The 18,496-nt window shown below is 34.2% G+C and overlaps 1 protein-coding gene across 2 annotated transcripts; it reads right to left on the bottom strand.

Moving 5' to 3' along the window:
* Positions 1 to 4,292: 4,292 nt before the first annotated feature.
* Positions 4,293 to 7,389, bottom strand: LOC134231929 (uncharacterized). Of its 2 annotated transcripts, none has more exons than XM_062713880.1 (2): positions 7,094 to 7,389; positions 4,293 to 6,745 (listed from the first exon to the last, which is right to left on the bottom strand). In XM_062713880.1, exon 2 carries the CDS (start codon positions 5,503 to 5,505, stop codon positions 4,372 to 4,374), a length of 1,134 nt encoding a protein of 377 aa, XP_062569864.1. In that variant the 5' UTR covers positions 5,506 to 6,745; positions 7,094 to 7,389; the 3' UTR covers positions 4,293 to 4,371. The 2 variants fall into 2 exon arrangements, with proteins under 2 accessions (XP_062569864.1, XP_062569863.1); XM_062713879.1 differs by having other exon boundaries at positions 5,323 to 6,745; positions 7,094 to 7,381.
* Between the last annotated feature and the right edge of the window lie 11,107 nt (positions 7,390 to 18,496).

Below are 18,496 nucleotides of genomic sequence, written 5' to 3'. Positions count from 1 at the left end.
AACCAATCGACAACCATGTATTTACCTTGATTATCAAAAGTATTCTAATGGAAAATATTTTTTCTAAAAATTAAAATCGAGTTGACCCTTCAAATGCATTTTTTCAATAAATGAATTTACTTGTATTATTTTTAATCCTAGTACGTTTTTTTTAAAATTCTGCATACTGCAATTTGCTTTGTTGTAATTGTTTTAAAAATAATTTAATCATATTTCTGTGGTTGTTTTACTTTTTTTCCAAGCTGGATGAATTATTTTATGTTTAAATATCATAAAAATCCTGTTCCCAAATGTTCCATGAATATTACACGACCTTGAAGTCACATGACCCGGAAATGGAGAAAATGATTCGTAACTGGGGAAGCTAGGCCTTTCTGAAATACCCCCGTATATATTGTTCCTGTGTGGCTACTTTGAAAACGAAAAGTTGTTTGGATGACTCACTATTTGTTCTTTAAATACATATATTGCATAAAATTTAAATTGAACAGATTTGCAAAATATCAACGAAACACCCAGACGTGACCCGGAATTGGCGACTTCACTATATAAATTATTCAATATTTACATAATTTCGATGATTAAATATTAAAGTTATTTATATCTTGTTCTTAGCCTTCTAAGCTTTCAAAATTCTTATTTCTTTCAAAGTTGATGTAAATTTATAATGTTTAACATGGACCTCATGCATGATTGGTTTCAACTCATAATAAATTCATAGGCGTCGAAATGGGGGTTAGGGGGCTGCGCCCCCCTTGGTTTATGCAAAGATAGACCTAATATAGGCAATGAAAATTGGGGTTAATGTTTTTGTTGGCTAAGCCCCCCCGCCACACACACACAAACATACTTAAACTAGTCACCCCACTTTCAATTTGTTGACACCTGTGCAATTTTCCAAGAACAAGAAGTAAAAACATAGATCTGCTAATTGTACATCAAGTTATCACATATTGTTCACTGATACAGACAATGTAAATACTTAAAGTACAATATACATTAAAACTTACATTGGTGACGTGCTAATGGGGTCCATTTTTACAGGTAACGATATGAAAAGTATCAATTGCTATATATAAATAGTACAGGAAAACCCTCTTAATCCACTTTCATTTTATAATGACTATTATAATTGTAAGATAAGATTAGATAACATTTATTTAAAGTCGGGTATATCAAACAATAAACATTAGCTCTGAAGAGCTATTTTCCGACTACATATTAATATTACATTAAATACAACAATCATATATACATGTAATTATAATAAACTATTTTACTTTCTGATTCGACACATATTATGGGTTTCCCAAAGCAAAACATGGATACTGCCTTTCTTCTCATATGGGAAGCGGGGTATAATTTACTACGGTTTGAAACTGGATACCTTGATGAGTAACAAGTGAGCCATAATTTGTTTCCTTTTTTATAGAGTTTTGGCCATTTAAAAGTTTTAAGGAAAAGGAGCCGGATTTTTATTCGTTTTCCACACTTGACCTTGTTTGCAGACATAAAGCTGGTTTTTGCTATGTGGGTCTTCCTTCAAAAGTTTAAGATCAACTTATGATACGATGAGGTCACCAAAATTTCGTGCACGAAGAGGTCCTGCAATTTGCTAAAGTTGTGGACAAGAAGGACATGTCAAATATGGATGTCGTGTACGCTTGCACCATAAAAGGAGAACTTAAAAATGAGGAGGCTAACTATGGCGGGACGCGGGAGATACCGTATAGCGGGTTATTTCAGCAGGGTGCTAAATTTGGCTTGTCTTGTCGATGGTAGTCCGCTAAAATTTCAATCGCTGAAATAGTCAGTACTCTTCTAAGTGTTCAACTGCAAAGAGATGAGTCACTGATCTGCTAAAATAAAAGACGCCAAATTAATGGCATACGTTTAAACAAGCAAAACGCCAAATTTTACACTCGCCAAGAAAACCCGTTATACGGTAGGTCTGATTGATTATTCAACAGCGTCACTATTTGGAAGGAGGGCCAGTGTAAGTTTCATTTAAGATTGAAGGTGTAAAAACACATGCACTATTGGACACAGGTTCAACAGTTTCTGTAATGGCAAACATTTTTTTATGAAGGACATATTGCTGAAAAACCTATTCAAAACAGATGACAATATTACTATTCTACTTTTCCTGATTGTTGATGACACAGACTATTATTTGTCAGTGCCAGTTTTACTGTGAACAAATCATTAGAGCCTTAATAGAAGATGCTTAAACAGAATTTGGTGATATATTCTACAGCGAGCAGAACGTCAGACAATTTGGAACCTCATATTTAGATGTATTTGTTTTGGGGAGAGAATCTTAAGGAAACATTATAAAAGACCTGCTGTAATAAGATCATAGTGAACATGTATTCATTCCAGCCAATACAACGCGTGCAGTGAATATTCAAGGCTTTAAAGGTTTGAGGACAAGATGTTTCCATATAATTAAACAATTGCTATTATTTAACGGACAAACAACTTGATCACAATATCAGAGGTAGATGTGACACCAACCTTCCATCACATATGACTACCGAAGCAGAGATTCTCTATCAATCATAATTAAAGAAATAAGAGATCATCTTAAACAACTTTTAGATGCAGGTATAATACGACCATCGATATTCCCACTCTCTACCAACATCGTATCGGTTAGAAAAAAGAACGACGAGTTGAGAGTGTCTGTGGACGATAAACAGAATTACTAAGAAAGACCGCGCATATGCGTTGCCTAGAATAGGAGAAAATGTTTGAAGAAAGTTTGAAGAACCTGATTGGAAATAAATCCTTAAGGATGTCATGTCTGGATACCACCATGTTGAGATTAAATGAAAAAAAACACAGCTTTTACTGTAGGGGCTTTATGATTTATTGAGTTTGACAGAATGCCTTTTCGTTTGTTCAAGGCACCCGCTACCTACCAGGGGTTGATTGAATAGTGTTTGGGAGACCTGTACCTAAATATAACTATTTGTTTTATATTTTTGAATGTTTAAATAATTTTCTCAAAACATTTGAGGAACATAATAGAGATATTACAGCCTGTGATCAACAAACTATGGAAGACAGCATTACAGTATTGTAAACCTTTCTCTCAAGAAAAATTAAAGTATGTTGGCCATATAGTGTCTGAGAAGAGAATTGAGACAGCCCCACAAATACTCTTTCATACGGAAAAATATTATATCTAAGATACTGATACATATACATCAGAAGTTTGTCAGGCTAAACCATCTACCATGATCAAATACTTCGGATTTATTATCAGTATTCACAAATTTCATTACGTCGATGGACAAAAAATATACATTTATGAATACTGACACTAAGTGTGTTATTATTTGATAACTGTTATTGTATGAAAATCATAATTTGGAAAAAAGTCGTGTAAAGAAAGCACGGAGATGATTTTTGATTTCAGTCAAAGGTAACGAAGGGGGATCTTTAAGAAAGGGGAAGCTGCAAAATCTAACTAAAGACTTTTGCAATCTGGATATTGTTAAAAATGAAAACACCATAAAATATGTTGAAAATAACATTTTGTTGTCATCTGTTTATAAAAAAAAATTAACTTGGCTCCATATCCTACGATAATATAAGCGTTGAAATAATTTCTTATATTTTTGCATCTTTTTACAAATGAAAAATACCCTGAAGAATACAATGTATTCTTGCTATTTTGGATAACAGGTCTGTTTTGTAAGCTGTAGAATTTCCAGAAAAATGTGTTTAAGGACAGGCAGTGGTCAGAAGAATCCGTACTGAGAATGCACACATTGGTTCAATAATAATAAATTGAAAATTTTGATGGACTTATGATTAATCAAAAATATGATTAACTTATAATCATTTACGAATTGTGATTAATTTATAGTAATTAAGGATTTTTTTTCATTAAGATATAGCCAATAAAGAATTTGTTTTATTACCGATCAAACCCAATGTAAAATGATGAAGCTTAAAAACTATTAATCAGTATTTTGCAATATTTGTTTTGTGTGATCAGCATTTTTGTGACCATTATTATTTTATGAACTATTGTGATTTCAAAAACTTTTACTCTCCTTAATGCCTCAAACACCAGTGCTTTAGCCAATCAATCAAAATCTGTTTTACACAAGAGATGCATTCGAGTTCACATTTTTCAGTGGATATGAACAGAAAAAATGACAATGTAACATTCAGATTTCTGGAAGTGTATTTAATCTTCTATATTTACACAAGGATGTGCTAAACTTCTTTAAATTTTTAAAATGTTTTGTGATTTTAAAATCAATTAAATGGACATTTACATAATGAAGAAGAAAATTTCAAATTACCGGTAATAATTGTACTAGATAGGAATCTACAAATGTCTCATTTATTTAACTAATCTAGACATCTTAGTGTGAAGTTCTCTGAATTCTCATTTCTGTAGCTGTCTGTAATTTGTGAAATGGTCTTTGTCTGAGAGATTGTTGGTATGAGTATAGAGCAGTGAACTAGGGTCTGTAGATCATTTAGAGCTGTTTGTGCTCTCATTGTGCCTACATGTTTGTAGCACAAGATCTCTAGCATATATAACAGGACAAAGGGTGGGATACGTAATGAAGAGTTAGCTTTAATGTTCTGTAAAGCAGACTGCTGTTCTGGTATCAGTTCCCTGATGTAATGGATTTCATTGCTAAGTCTGATATCCAGTGCCACAGCCTTTCTCATCTTTGTACACCAGGACTGTCCCCCTACAGCCTCAGTATACATCTCTGTAGACCAGGACTGTCCCCCTACAGCCTCAGTATACATCTCTGTAGACCAGGACTGTCCCCCTACAGCCTCAGTATACATCTCTGTAGACCAGGACTGTCCCCCTACAGCCTCAGTATACATCTCTGTAGACCAGGACTGTCCCCCTACAGCCTCAGTATACATCTCTGTAGACCAGGACTGTCCCCCTACAGCCTCAGTATACATCTCTGTAGACCAGGACTGTCCCCCTACAGCCTCAGTATACATCTCTGTAGACCAGGACTGTCCCCCTACAGCCTCAGTATACATCTCTGTAGACCAGGACTGTCCCCCTACAGCCTCAGTATACATCTCTGTAGACCAGGACTGTCCCCCTACAGCCTCAGTATACATCTCTGTAGACCAGGACTGTCCCCCTACAGCCTCAGTATACATCTCTGTGTCTACATATCTATGAATAACATAATGCTGTGTTAACTTGACCTTGATTATCTCTATAATAGATAAAGCTTCCATGAATCTAAGTGTCTCATAATAATACATGGCTATGTACATCATGTCAGAAATACAACCAAACTTAGCCGCTATTTTCAGCATGTAACAGGAGATTTTGTTAGCTCTATACCTAAGTTTGTTTTTAAGTGTGTAAGTTTCCCTGTCTATTATAAAAACAGTTTGCTGAAGGACAGATGTTGTAAGTTTCTGCAGCATCAAGACTTGGTACTGTGTCAGGCGGGGTGAACCCATCATCTGTTCTATTATATGTAGGGACTTCATACAATATTTTAGGTTTAGTATGTAAAGTGATATTGCGTCATGTGTGTCTAACTCCCCTTATAGTTGAATATCAAACTCAGTCTCAGAAATCAGAGTATGTTCATCTGTACAGATAGAGAGGTGGGGGTTGTGAAGGACATTTATTATACAAGACCTAATGGAGGGACTTTTTAGAAGGAATGCTAAACCTTTCTCATACAATCCATACAGTCTTATAAATAGCTGATGCTGTGCTTCACCGTGGACTTTACTCAGAAACATGTTGTTTTGCGGAATGAAGAAGTTAGGACAGACTCTCTCATACACCCACTTGAGGATGAGTTTAAAGCAGACCCAGAAACACTCCAGGAGATTTTGTGGACACCAGTGAGGTATTGTATTTCGTTGTGCCACCCAGAAAACTGCTGTCTTCATATGGTAGGAACACAGTAATTTGTCACCAGTACTTATGGCATTATCATTGTTAATTATTTCTTTTAAGAACAATTTCAGCAAGCCATAAGTTAAGAATTGACAGTGATTCATAGCACGCACAAGTTTATGCTCTGCTAGAGAGAAAGAAATTCTCCATTCATTGTGTACATGATGTCCTGATGTATGTCCTATTGCTACAAGGTGACATCCATTTTTTTCTATCTTGTCAACAATATTAGACTTAGGCCATAAGTGACATCTGTCTTTCCATGACGCAGCAGGTGGAGGCCAAAAGTCACAAGCAAAACAATAGGCAGAATCATATTCCTTTTCCCCAAAATAAACCCCACTGACACAGGGTCCATGTGGAATGGAGTCAGATAGGTATGAACACCAAATCTTTCTGTATTCCGAACTCGATATGTAATATCTGTTATTCATTTTAAAACAAGCTCTCTGGACATGTCTGTCCATGCTTGGTGACAGTAAATATAGCAAAGTGTATCCTGGTGGACTTTCAGAACAGTCACAGAGGATCAGTGTTTGTCTTTGTGTGTTGTAATACTGAGACTGAGATAATTCCCAGATCACATGGTGACCATTTAGCCATAACATCATGTCAATATCTGATCCTTCCAGTCTGAATCCTTCTTTATGACTTCCACTCATCTTCACACTATTCTCACCACTTGTTCTCCCTAATCGAGTTTCCACCATATCACTGATGTCCATCACATCTCTCCTCATGGCCACCACCTGTGAAGTCCCAAGTTTATCACACAGTCCCTTGAACACTGACCCGGACATATGTTTTAGGGTTGTATTCCTAATGACAAAAAACAGGGAATTGATATGTCTTGATCAGTTGTTACACACCATAATTTTATGAATGCCATTTTAGTAGGTCATTCAATACTAACTTAATAACGATGATTATAAATTAAGATTATTAATATTTTACTTTATAAAACATGTTAAACTTTTAAATTCTATTGCTTTCAATACTGATCTCAAATATAGTTTAATGTACCCGCATGATTCAATGTTCTCAGCTTATAATATAGTTACAGTAACTACAAAATAGAGCATGCTTATTGTATACAAAGATAATCAATGCATCACATTATTTACTGATACAGACATTGAAACTTGTTTTAATCACATTGAAACTTACATCGGTGAAATTCTAAAGGGGTCCATTTCTATGAAAATAACCCGGTGCTATAAATATATAATTAAGCAGCCATTAATAAGTCGACAATACACTCGTGCGGGGCACGAACTATCCGAGGAGCACCGAGTGGTTACTTTGTTGATGATGCGATTATCTAAATATAGAGATGTAAACAATGAGCGATCTGTCTGTTATATATAAAAAAAGCTGCAAAGGTATTAAGGATCCCCTGCTGGTTGTTTGTTATTCAAAATATATGTTCTTAATTAATCATATACGTGTACATGTTGGCTTCTGCGTTTATGATCGATGGTCTGCGCCAGATGACATATTATAACTAGATCAGCGCATAATCAAAGTACTGAAAGTATGCTGATAACAGTTGATTATTAAATTAATTCGATGTATGATTGATTGATTGTATATTGTTTAACGTCAATCTTGAGAATTTTTGACTCATATGGAGATGCCACCACATGCCGGTGGAGAGCTGCATTTTTTTTTTTTTACTTATACTCGCCACCCATCGAGCAGAGAGGGATCTTTTTCGAGCCAGCACCCGGGACATTGGTTTATACAGTCTCATACTAAGGACCGGTCTCCAAGTCTTTTGGTGGGATTCGAACCTGAATTCGATGTATGTAACCTTGCCCAATTTTCAAATCATAATTATATTAATGCTTCCTGATCATGCTGATTGTTGTAAGTGAGAAGTAAATGCATAAAAAATTTCGTGATCCTACAGAGTCAAAGCGGTATGGTTTGTTCTACTGTAAATCACTTTTTATTCACGAGAACTCTATTTTTGCGTAACTAAGCGAGACAGCGTATTCGCGAAAATTCTTTCTCAATTTTACAGAACAATAACCACAATTCGTAAAAAAGTGTCATGCTAATAAATAGTTACATGTAATGACTATATCTCGCGGAAATAAGGTGTTTCAAAAATTTGTAGATCTACTTATATTTGAAAATAACTTGAATGATGTGCGAAACCTTGTTAGATCAACCGTTTTCCTCACAGATTTCGTGCTTATCTTAGATGAACGTATGGTTCTTGTACTTTCAGTATCTAAGATAAAACGATGTTTTAGGATGAACATAACATTCAAGACAAATGTGGGAGAAAGTGAATAACACACCCAGTGGGGAAAATGCAATTATCTTTATCTGGGTATGGGGAAATATTAATATGGATAAACGTTGACATAACTTGATAAAAATATCATCAAACGATTAAGTCATCACAATCAAAGTGGACAGCGTTTCTCGATACAATGAAATTTAATCATAGTAAAATAACAAATACAATCTAAATTGGTGATGAGAAAATTAACGGAGCTTTACTTTGAAGGTATTTCACAAATATAGATTTTGGTTCATAATATTCATCTTGTAAAAAAGGAAAAAACTATTCAAGCCCATATCAACAATTTATCATTAATAGTATAATGTCTAAGTGTAGGGTTAAACTATCCAATTCAGAAATTACATTTAATACAGCAAAATTAGTTGCAGATTTATACAGACCAGGTATTGAGTTAAAAAGATCAGTTGACATTTCTTCACAGATCGAGCAGGAGTAAATTCTAAAAAAAAGTTTAATAGCTAGGTTGCTTTTTGATATTTTTACAATATATATGTATTTTTTGTAAATGGATAAAACCCCAAAATTTCATGTACATACAATAAAATAAGTTCAATGATGTTCAAAAATGTAAGACAGTTCATGTAGTATGTGATGTAACAGATTGGTGTATATCATACTTAATACAACTCCTTCGATTATGAAACATTCATTGCGCCTTTTTGCCTGGTCTAATTCATTTTTAAAGTTAACATTTTATATTTTTGAGATTGATTTCCGTGAAATCTAATTAAAGTTGCAGCGAGATATTTGTCAAACCACAAAGCATAATATACGTGTGCATGTGGCCTTTTTCTCAAAATGCATATGCCCTAAAATTACACAAATTTGTGTTAGAGGCAAATTGGGTACCTCAACATCCGACCACGTCCTTAAATTACTCAATGTGCCAATAATTAGCAAAAAAAAAATCTGTTTCCACTCTTTATCTTGCTTAGTCAAACAGTCATCTTATCACGCAAATTGACTTTCACTATATCATGTATATTGTATAACTGAATAATTTTCCATAAACAAAAGACATTAGCAAGCTTCATATATAACGCATAAAAAGATCATCCTGTTTATACTTTCATTTACTATCATTCCAGACACAAAAGTAAAAGGTATATTAATCCATGCAATAAGTCACTTCTGCAGCTGTGGGGAGATCTTATCTAAAGCTTTACACATATTAGAGATTCGCAAACACAACAACCTAACCCTAAATTCATATTCTAATCCTAACCCTAGCTCTACATCTAACAATGTCCGCTGAGATATCAATCAGTCTGAGTCAGGTGCACACACACACATGCATTGCATTATGTAAACAAAACAGCTAGCCTAGACATGAAGATTTGTTCTCAGTATTCCAATTTGACTTCAAATTTTATAGTACATCTGATTACTAAGCCCATTGTTTTATTGTCTAAAAATATTGTAGCAAAAATATACCATCATGTTTTCTCATCATATTGCAGACGCTTTGTTAGTAGGGAAAATTAGAATACATGCACAATGTATGAATACATATCGGAATCGGTATGATTATTTAGGTGACAGATGCTTAAGAGGAAATTAAAATGACAGACTAAAGTTGAATACAGAGTGATTGTGGACTATTGTCAAGAATTGTAATTTCTTTATAGTAAGTTTAATGGGGAACTATTTCACAATGCTCATTTTCCTTGGCGGCTGTTTATCAGTTGCACTTCCTGTCCTGGCCCGTTGATATAAATCACTTATGATCTGCCAAGGCGTGGATCCAAGAAATAACAGAAAAACAACATTAAAGTTAAAACATTTACATTTAGTAATTTTAACTGCTATGAATTGATGACGTATTTTCTTGCATGTCTACACTTTTCTTTTTAATGATATACAACCAGAGAACCTGGAACCAATTTTTAATGCAATTTTATATAACAGGCAAAAAAGTCATTACATCACTTTTTCTATATTATTGAAAGTGAGATCATTTCTTCTATATTATTGAAATGAAGCCAAAATTAAAATATATTCTTAAAAAGCAGCCGTAAATTTAGGGTTGGCAAATTGGGAATCTTATTTCAGATGATTTCTGAATGCGTTAAGTGAGTCAAATGTGATTATCTCTTGAAACAGCTCAATATCAAACTCAACCTCAGAAATCAGAGTATATTCATCTAAACAAATGGAGAGTTGGGGGTTGTGAAGGACATTTAGGATATATTAGATCTATTATGGAGGGACTGGGTAGCAGGATTGCTAAACCTTTCTCATACAATCCATACAGTCTTATAAATAGTCGATGTTGTGCTTCACCATGGACTTTACTCAGAAACATCTTATTTTGGGGAATTAAAAAGTTAGGACAGACCCCCTCATACACCCATTTAAGCACTAGTTTAAAACAGATCCAGAAACACTGCAGGAGATTTTGTGGACACCAGTGTTGTAATATTTTGTTGAATTACCCAGAAAACTTCTGTCTTCATATGATAGGAACACAGTAATTTATTACCATCACCTTGTACATTGTAAATTATTTCAGTTAAGAACAATTTCAGCAAGCCATAAGTTAAGAATTGACAGTGATTCATAGCACGCACAAGTTTATGTTCTGCAAGAGAGAAAGAAATTTTCTATTCATTGTGTACATGATGTCCCAGTGTAGGTCATAATGCTAGAAGATGACATCCATTTTTTACTACCTAATCAATAATATGAGGTTAGGGCCATGAGTAACATTTGTCTATCCATGAGGAGGCAGATGGAGGCCAAAAGTCATTAACAAAACAGAAGGAATGATCAACCCCCCCCCCCAAAAAAAAAAATTCCACTGACACTTTGTCCATGTTGGATGGTAAAACTGTAGAACAATAAAACTTTCTGTATTCTGAATTGGAGATGTAACACCTTTCATTCATTTTAACACAAGCTCTCTGGATGACTCTGTTCATGCTTGGTGACAGTAAATATAACAAAGTAAATCCTGGTGGGCTCTATGAACAGTCACAGAGGATCACTGTTTGTCTGTGTGTGTTGTAAAACTGAGACTGGGATAATTGCCATATCACACGGTAATTATTAGCCATAACATAAAGTCTAAATCTGATCCTTTCATTCTGAATCCTTCTCTTTTAATTTTTCTATTCACTGTATTTTTTAAAATTAATAATTTATTTTTAATTACGAGAGAGAGAGAGAGAGAGAGAGAGAGAGAGAGAGAGAGAGAGAGAGAGAGAGAGAGAGAAATATGAGGGGCACAAACTTTATATGATAATTTACGGTAAGACACTTTTTAAAGTTTTCCAACTATTCCCTGCCAGTGGCTTTAAAAGTCATCATATTTACACTTTTTTAATTTCTATTCAGTATTGTTTAATATGTAAATTATTGTCAAAATATTTTAGTATAGGTTATTTTTTTCAACATAACTCATGGGATAATATTTGAGTGTCTGTATGTACATGGTTTTCCTCTTTGGTAGATAATAACACAAGGTTTCTCCAACTTTCTCACAACACAACCATTTGTGTACAACAATACACACGAAATAAAGTATTGCAATACCACCATTTCCTCTCTTAGCCAGAGTATGATTAATTGCAATATCAAATATGACTTTTATGTATTGCTCATAATACCAGAAAATTTAATTTATAATGTTTTAGCATTATAAACAACAATAAAACTTATCAATGTATTTAAAAGTTGCTAGTTTAATCCCATACAGCTGGTTATAAACAAATCACTGTTCTCGATGAACTTGTCAATTGTGACGTCATTTTGGTAAACATGACATATTTCACGTGCTGTGGGAGGCAGATTTAGCAAAGATAATGTGTTTTATTATAAATCAGAATATTATTTACAGGTTTTAAATAGGCTTTTGATACCAATGTAAAACCTTTGTTTAGGATGATTATTTACTAACTATGGAGAGAATGTATTTAAATAATTTTTTCTTGTTTTTATGATCAGGTTAGATATATTTTACATTGAGGTGCCTCATTAAATCCTTCTTTTGCATAGGCATACACTAAATAGATCTTAATCATTTTTTGATTATAAAAAAGGATACGTTCCTTAACTTGAAAAGTGCTGAAGTTTTCTTTAAATCGAAAGTGTGACTATATACGGACACAAAATATTTGGTAAAAGTTAATAATATTTTGACATTGGCCTTGAAATTTACTTGAAATTTTAACTATTTAAACCGGAATTCCTATCAAATCAGCAGCACTTTCCAGAGAGTACAAAATATACAAAAATAATTAAAAGTTTGAATTTTTCTTTTTCAAATAGGGTATGCCCTTGTGATTTTGAAATTTGAAAATGACCTACATTCAGTACACATACTATGCAGTTTTCGCGTGACTTTCCATCGATGGGACCAAACTTCATACAGTACAGAGTAGGTTATACTATGCTATGGAATTCAATTTCAAATAGGGTATGCCCTTGTGATTTTGAAATTTGTAAATGACCTACATTCAGTACACATACTATGCAGTTTTCGCGTGACTTTCCATCGATGGGACCAAACTTCATACAGTACAGAGTAGGTTATACTATGCTATTTCCATACATATTTAAGTTCTGTAATAATAAGCTGAATAAAAAAATTATTTAGTATTAAAAACAATTCCCGTTTTTGCACTTCTATTATTCGTTAATTTCTCATAGTCAGCCTTAACAGTGCTGCGAATCAAGCTATATGATAAACGTGATGACTTTAACTTTTCTGTCGTCAGCTTCCATTACTTATGCTGCAATATACCGTCATCACCTGCGTACGGAGTATATATATCTCAGTTGATGCGATACGCAAGTACATTCTATACATATGAACAATTTCTAAAAGAGGTAAATTATTGACAAGCAAGTTGATGAAACAAAACAATCAGCAGTCTCGTTTAAAATCATCATTTCGTAAGTTCTATTGCAGATACAATGGATTTGTCAGCAAATGAAATTTATCATTGAGTCAACTGACTGACGTTTTTCATACTAATTGTTAGTCCATTATTTATAAACTGACTTGACGACAGATTTTCCTGTTATTCCCATATCATTATAAGGAACATTTACTTTCTTGAATAATGTTCGATATCTCCATATGTTTCATTCAATTGTTGGAAAATTGTTACATAATACACAGGTAACGTATAAGGCCCATGGGCCCCTAGTACGTTGTGGTGCATTGTGCGTTCACATTTGAACAATTTCAGCTTCCTCTCTGCAACTGCTTCACCAGTATTGGCATGAAACATCTGCAGATAAAAGGAAACAAAATTAGTGAAGTTCATGGTCCCTGCACCCTCTTTCTTCACGGGGCTTTAAGGGGTGGGTCAAAATGTTAGTATTATTGTAATAAGCATTGGGTCCTCTATCAAAATTTTGAAATTCATGGCCCAAGGATCATGGGTTCTAGTGCTATGGTGGGCCTATATATAGACAAGAGGCCCACGGGCCTTATAGGTCACCTGAGCATTATCCAACAACTTTCCAGTTTCAGCATATTGAATTTGATTCATGTTTTAAGCCAGATGCTATATGGCATTCACAATTTTGAAAGAAGCACCATTGATCATTATAACAATACAATTAGTAATTGCTTAGCTTGGTTACTGAGTACCAATACGCAGGATAGAACAGAAATCCATTCCAACTAATCAGTAATATTCAGCAATAAACAGTAGTGCCCCTAACACTGTGACATAAACCCCTGACCCCTAGGTCCACATATTGCACAAAAGTTAAAAGGCACCCTTAAAATTGCCTATCAAAAAATAAATAAATGTTTTATAAATACAAAGGAGCAGATTTCAAACAATTAATTCATTTTCAGTATATCAGTAGAGCCTCCTCCCACCCCTGCCCCTGGGGCCTTGAAATTCACAATTTCAAAATCTGCAAGATTAGGACCCTTGCTCATCATAACTATTTACTGGTAGGTAGTTCATCTGCTTCATACTCAGAGACAGAGAAGAAAATTTTCAAAGATTAAATGTATTTTCACTATATAATCAATAGAGCCCCACTTTAACACCAGAACTCCTGACCCTGGGACCATAAAATTCATAATTTTAGAAGAGGCATTCTTGCTCATCATAACTATGTACTTAGTTAGTTTATTGAATTCCTAGGAGCAGAGAAGAAGATTTTCAAAGATTTAATGTATTTTCACCATATAATCAAAAGAGCCCCGCCCTAACACTAGAACCCCTAACCCTGGGGCCATAAAATTCATAATTTTGGTAAAAGCACTCTTGCTCATCAAAACTATGAACTTAGTTAGTTTATTTAATACCTAGGAGCAGAGAAGAAGATGATTTTCAAAGATTTATTAATTATTTTCACTATATAATCAATAAAGCCCCACCTTAAGACCAGAACCCCTGACCCTGGGGCCATAAAATTCACAATTTTGGTAGAGGCACTCTTTTTCATCATAACTACGTACTTAGTTGGTTTATTTGATACCCAGGAGCAGAGAAGAAGATTTTCAAAAAATAATGCATTTTCACTACATACAAATTTAGCCCCGCCCTAGCACTCCTGACCTTAGGGCTATGAATTTCACAATTTCGGTAGAGGACTCAATGCTAATTACAATTATGCAAACAGTTTGACTGCTTGATGTCCAAGAGTAAAGAAGAAGATATTCAAAGATTGCATTAATTTTAGTGGTTTTGGCCCCACCCTTCACGCCCCAGGGAGGCAGGGATCATGAAATTCACAAATTTTGTTTCCCTTTACCCATAGATGCTTTGTGCCAAATTTGGTTGAAATTGGTTCAGTGGGTGCAGAAAAGAAGCTGAAAATGTTCAAATGTTAACACACGACGCACGACGGACGACGCACGACGACGGACGAAAACGGATAGCAATATGTCACCTGAATTTACTCAGGAGACCTAAAATACAGTGAAAATGAATTATTTCTTTGAGAGTCTTCTTCAGTGCGATCGGGAATTAAACAAGAAACTTAATGTGTATATATATGATGTAGCGATAATAAGGACCTGTGTGAATCTTCCAAAATTGTGAATGTTATGGCCCCAAGGTCAGGGGTTGTGGTGTTAGGGCATGACTCTATTGATTATATTGTGAAATGCATCAATTCTTTGAAAATCCTCTCTGCTCCGTGATACTAAATAAAATAATTACAAAGGGTGCTTCTTACAAAATTGTAAAATTTAATGGCCCAAGGGTCGGGTTTTGGAGTTAAAACGGGCCTTTATAAATTATTAGTGAAAATGAGTAAATTCTTTAAAAATCTCTTCCTCTGTTCCTGGGTATTAAGCAGATGAACTACCTAAAATATGTATATAGTTATGATGAGCAAGGGTGTTTCTTCCGGAATTTTCAAATTCTAGGCCCCTGGGTCAGGGATACCATAGAGGGGGCATTAATCAACTGCTGAAATTGAATTCATGCTTTGAAATCTGCTACTCGGTGTTATTAAAATATTTATTATGAGCAAGATTGCTTCTTTCAAAATTGTGGAAGAGGGTGACATTCCAATTCTTCTGCAATTTATGCATTTTGTTTGGTCTTTACGTCTCTTTTTGTTGTCGTTTGTTAAATTATAACATCAAAGGGTGTAGTGTTTTACATCCCTCTATTGTGATGTCACAAACAAAAGCTCTCAGTCTCGTAAATGCTCGTTTTACAACCTAAAACACCATTGTTTTAGCCAATTAAACTGCATTTTACAAAACAGTTACATTAGAGTTTATATTTAAAGGGATATAAATAGAAAAAATAACAATGTAACACTCAGATTTCTGGAAGTGTATTTAATCTTCTATTTGTACGCAAAGATTTGCGTAACCTCTTATTAAATCAAAGTACTGAACGCACTCATGGGAGTTGAACATGGCATATAACAAAATCTTTGATCGGGAGGTTAAGTGAGTAAACAATATTATTATTTCAAATAAAGACAACTGTTTCAATTTTTTTTATTGTTGCAACAATCTTGAGAAAGACATTCAGAGACACTGAATGACAAAAAAAAAATGGATGGGCCATAATAGAATCATAGAATCTTTATTACATATTGCCGTTGTGCACCTTCTATTACTTTTTCATCCTCCATGTAATTTCGTTTTTCCATTGCAAAACACGTTCATATTAGAGGCGGTTGATCATTTATAGAATTCACTGCTCACATGCAGTCCTCAAATTTGTTATACAACTGTACATGTATATTTTTCCTTGGCACCGTTACCCATGTGTTATGAAAACTTCAGTTTTACAGGAATAATATCAATATTGATATAATGTGGATTTTAACACAGCATTCTTTTAAGAGCAAACAGGTTTGTTATATAAAACTTCTATGTGAATATAAATGTATTTCAGTTACACGAACATTATACATGGAGTACGTCAGAACTTAAGTTAAAAACAAATATTTAATAACCAAACATAAAAACAGTGGTATATGTGAGAGTTTGTGTGCGTACAAATTAACTGGTATCTAAATGAGGTTTTCCTATTATCAAAAAATATAATTCATTTTGTTGCTTTTAATCGCGATTTTACGAAAACATGGGTGTCCGTTTTTGGTTTTACTAGTAACATTTAAAACAGAGTACTAGATTTAACGCTTTTGGAAGGTGATACTGCTGATTTAATAATAAATACGCAAATTTCCTAAAGTTTTAATGCATTAATGAATTAATTTAAACCAAGGAAATGTTCATGAAAAGTTTGAATAAATTCTCTGCACCGGGCGTCGAGAAGACTAGATTCACCGCTGGCCGTCAGTATGTAGAGTTGTCGTTCGTATCTCTTTCAGTGTATGACGCTACACAGAAAATGAGTTCCAACACGAAAAACTTTTGAGGTTCTTTATAATTCAGTTTTACTTTTAACGAAATCTAAAATTCAAAATAAAATTACTTTATCATTACATTTATTTACATTTCAAATTATGAAAATCAGATATATTCAGGAGAAAATGACATGAACTATTTTTTACAGATGTTTATGTATGTTTTCTGTTGAATATCATCGGAGTAAATCGGGCGACACAGTAGCCTCGCTTTCGGCTCTATATAATCAACACAAATTACTACGCATGTTAAATACGTGATGACCATGGGAGATTGAACATAGTTCAACTCCCAAAAATGATTTATGACTTTTTATTCAATTAAATGGTCATTCAGAAAATATTGTAGAGAAGAAATATTCACATTATATATTCTTCCAAATGGAATTCTACAAAAGTCTTTATTTTATTTCACTAATTTAGCCATGTTAGTGAAAGCTTCTCTGTATTCTCATTTCTGTAGCTCAATGAATGCTGTTAAATGGTGCTTGTCTTAGAGATTGTTGGTATGAGTATAAAGCAGCCTGGAGATTCCCTGTCACCTGTTGACAGATCCCCAGAATCTGCCAGGATATGTCTCTGAATAATGCAGGTATAAGCTGTCCTTGATCATAGTGAACTAGGGTCTGTAGATCATCTAGAGCTACTTGTACTCTCATTGGGTATACATGTCTGTAGCACAAGATCTCTAGCATACCTGTAAATAACAGAACAAATGGTGGGATGTATACTGGTCTTTTGTTCTGTATAGCAAACTGTTGTTCTGGAATTAACTCATTGGTGTAATAAATTTCTTGGCCAAAGTTGATATCCATTGCTACCGCCTGTCCCCCTACAGTCTCAGTATACATCTCTGTATCTACATTTGACGTAAACATCACACAAGGCTGTGTTAACTTGACCTTGATTATCTCTGTAATATTCAAAGTCTCCTTGTATCTAAGTGTCTTGTAATAATACATGGCTATGTACATCATGTCAGTAACAAAACTAAACTTGGCTGCTTATTTCAGCATGTGACAGGAGATTTTGTCCGCTCTCTACCTCAGTTTGTTTTTACGCGTGTAAGTTTCCATGTATAATATAAAAGCAGTTCCCTGAAGAACATTAGCTGTAAATTTCTGTAACAGTGTGACCTGATGTTGTGTAAGGAAAAGTGAGTCTATGATCTGTTCTATTGTATGTAGAGACCCAATACATGTTTCTAGGTTTGGTGTGTGAAATTTTGGCATATACGTGTATCTCTTCAAAGAGATCTTTATCAAAATTAATCTGAGATATCACATTTTTTTCATCTGTACAGATGGAGATGTGGGAGTAGAAAACGACCTTTATAATAGAAGACCTTATGGATGGACTGTGTAGCAGGAATGCAAAACCTTTCTCATACAACTCATGCAGTCTTATAAATAGCTGATGTTGTGCTTCACCATGGACTTTAC

The sequence above is a fragment of the Saccostrea cucullata genome, unplaced genomic scaffold (assembly GCF_032062105.1).
Source record: "Saccostrea cucullata isolate Sc308-1 unplaced genomic scaffold, CSIRO_AGI_Scuc_v1 ctg4658, whole genome shotgun sequence".
NCBI classification, from domain to species: Eukaryota; Metazoa; Mollusca; class Bivalvia; order Ostreida; family Ostreidae; genus Saccostrea; species Saccostrea cuccullata.
This window is presented reverse-complemented; position numbering and strand designations above follow the sequence as displayed.

Excerpts from the sequence above, each read along its gene's own strand:
- LOC134231929 (XM_062713879.1), bottom strand. The coding sequence starts at position 7,119 with ATGGACCCCTTTAGAATTTCACCGAT. Across the intron at positions 6,746-7,093 it reads CCCTTTAGAATTTCACCGAT|GAATACAACCCTAAAACATA; the intron begins GTAAGTTTCAAT and ends TTTTGTCATTAG.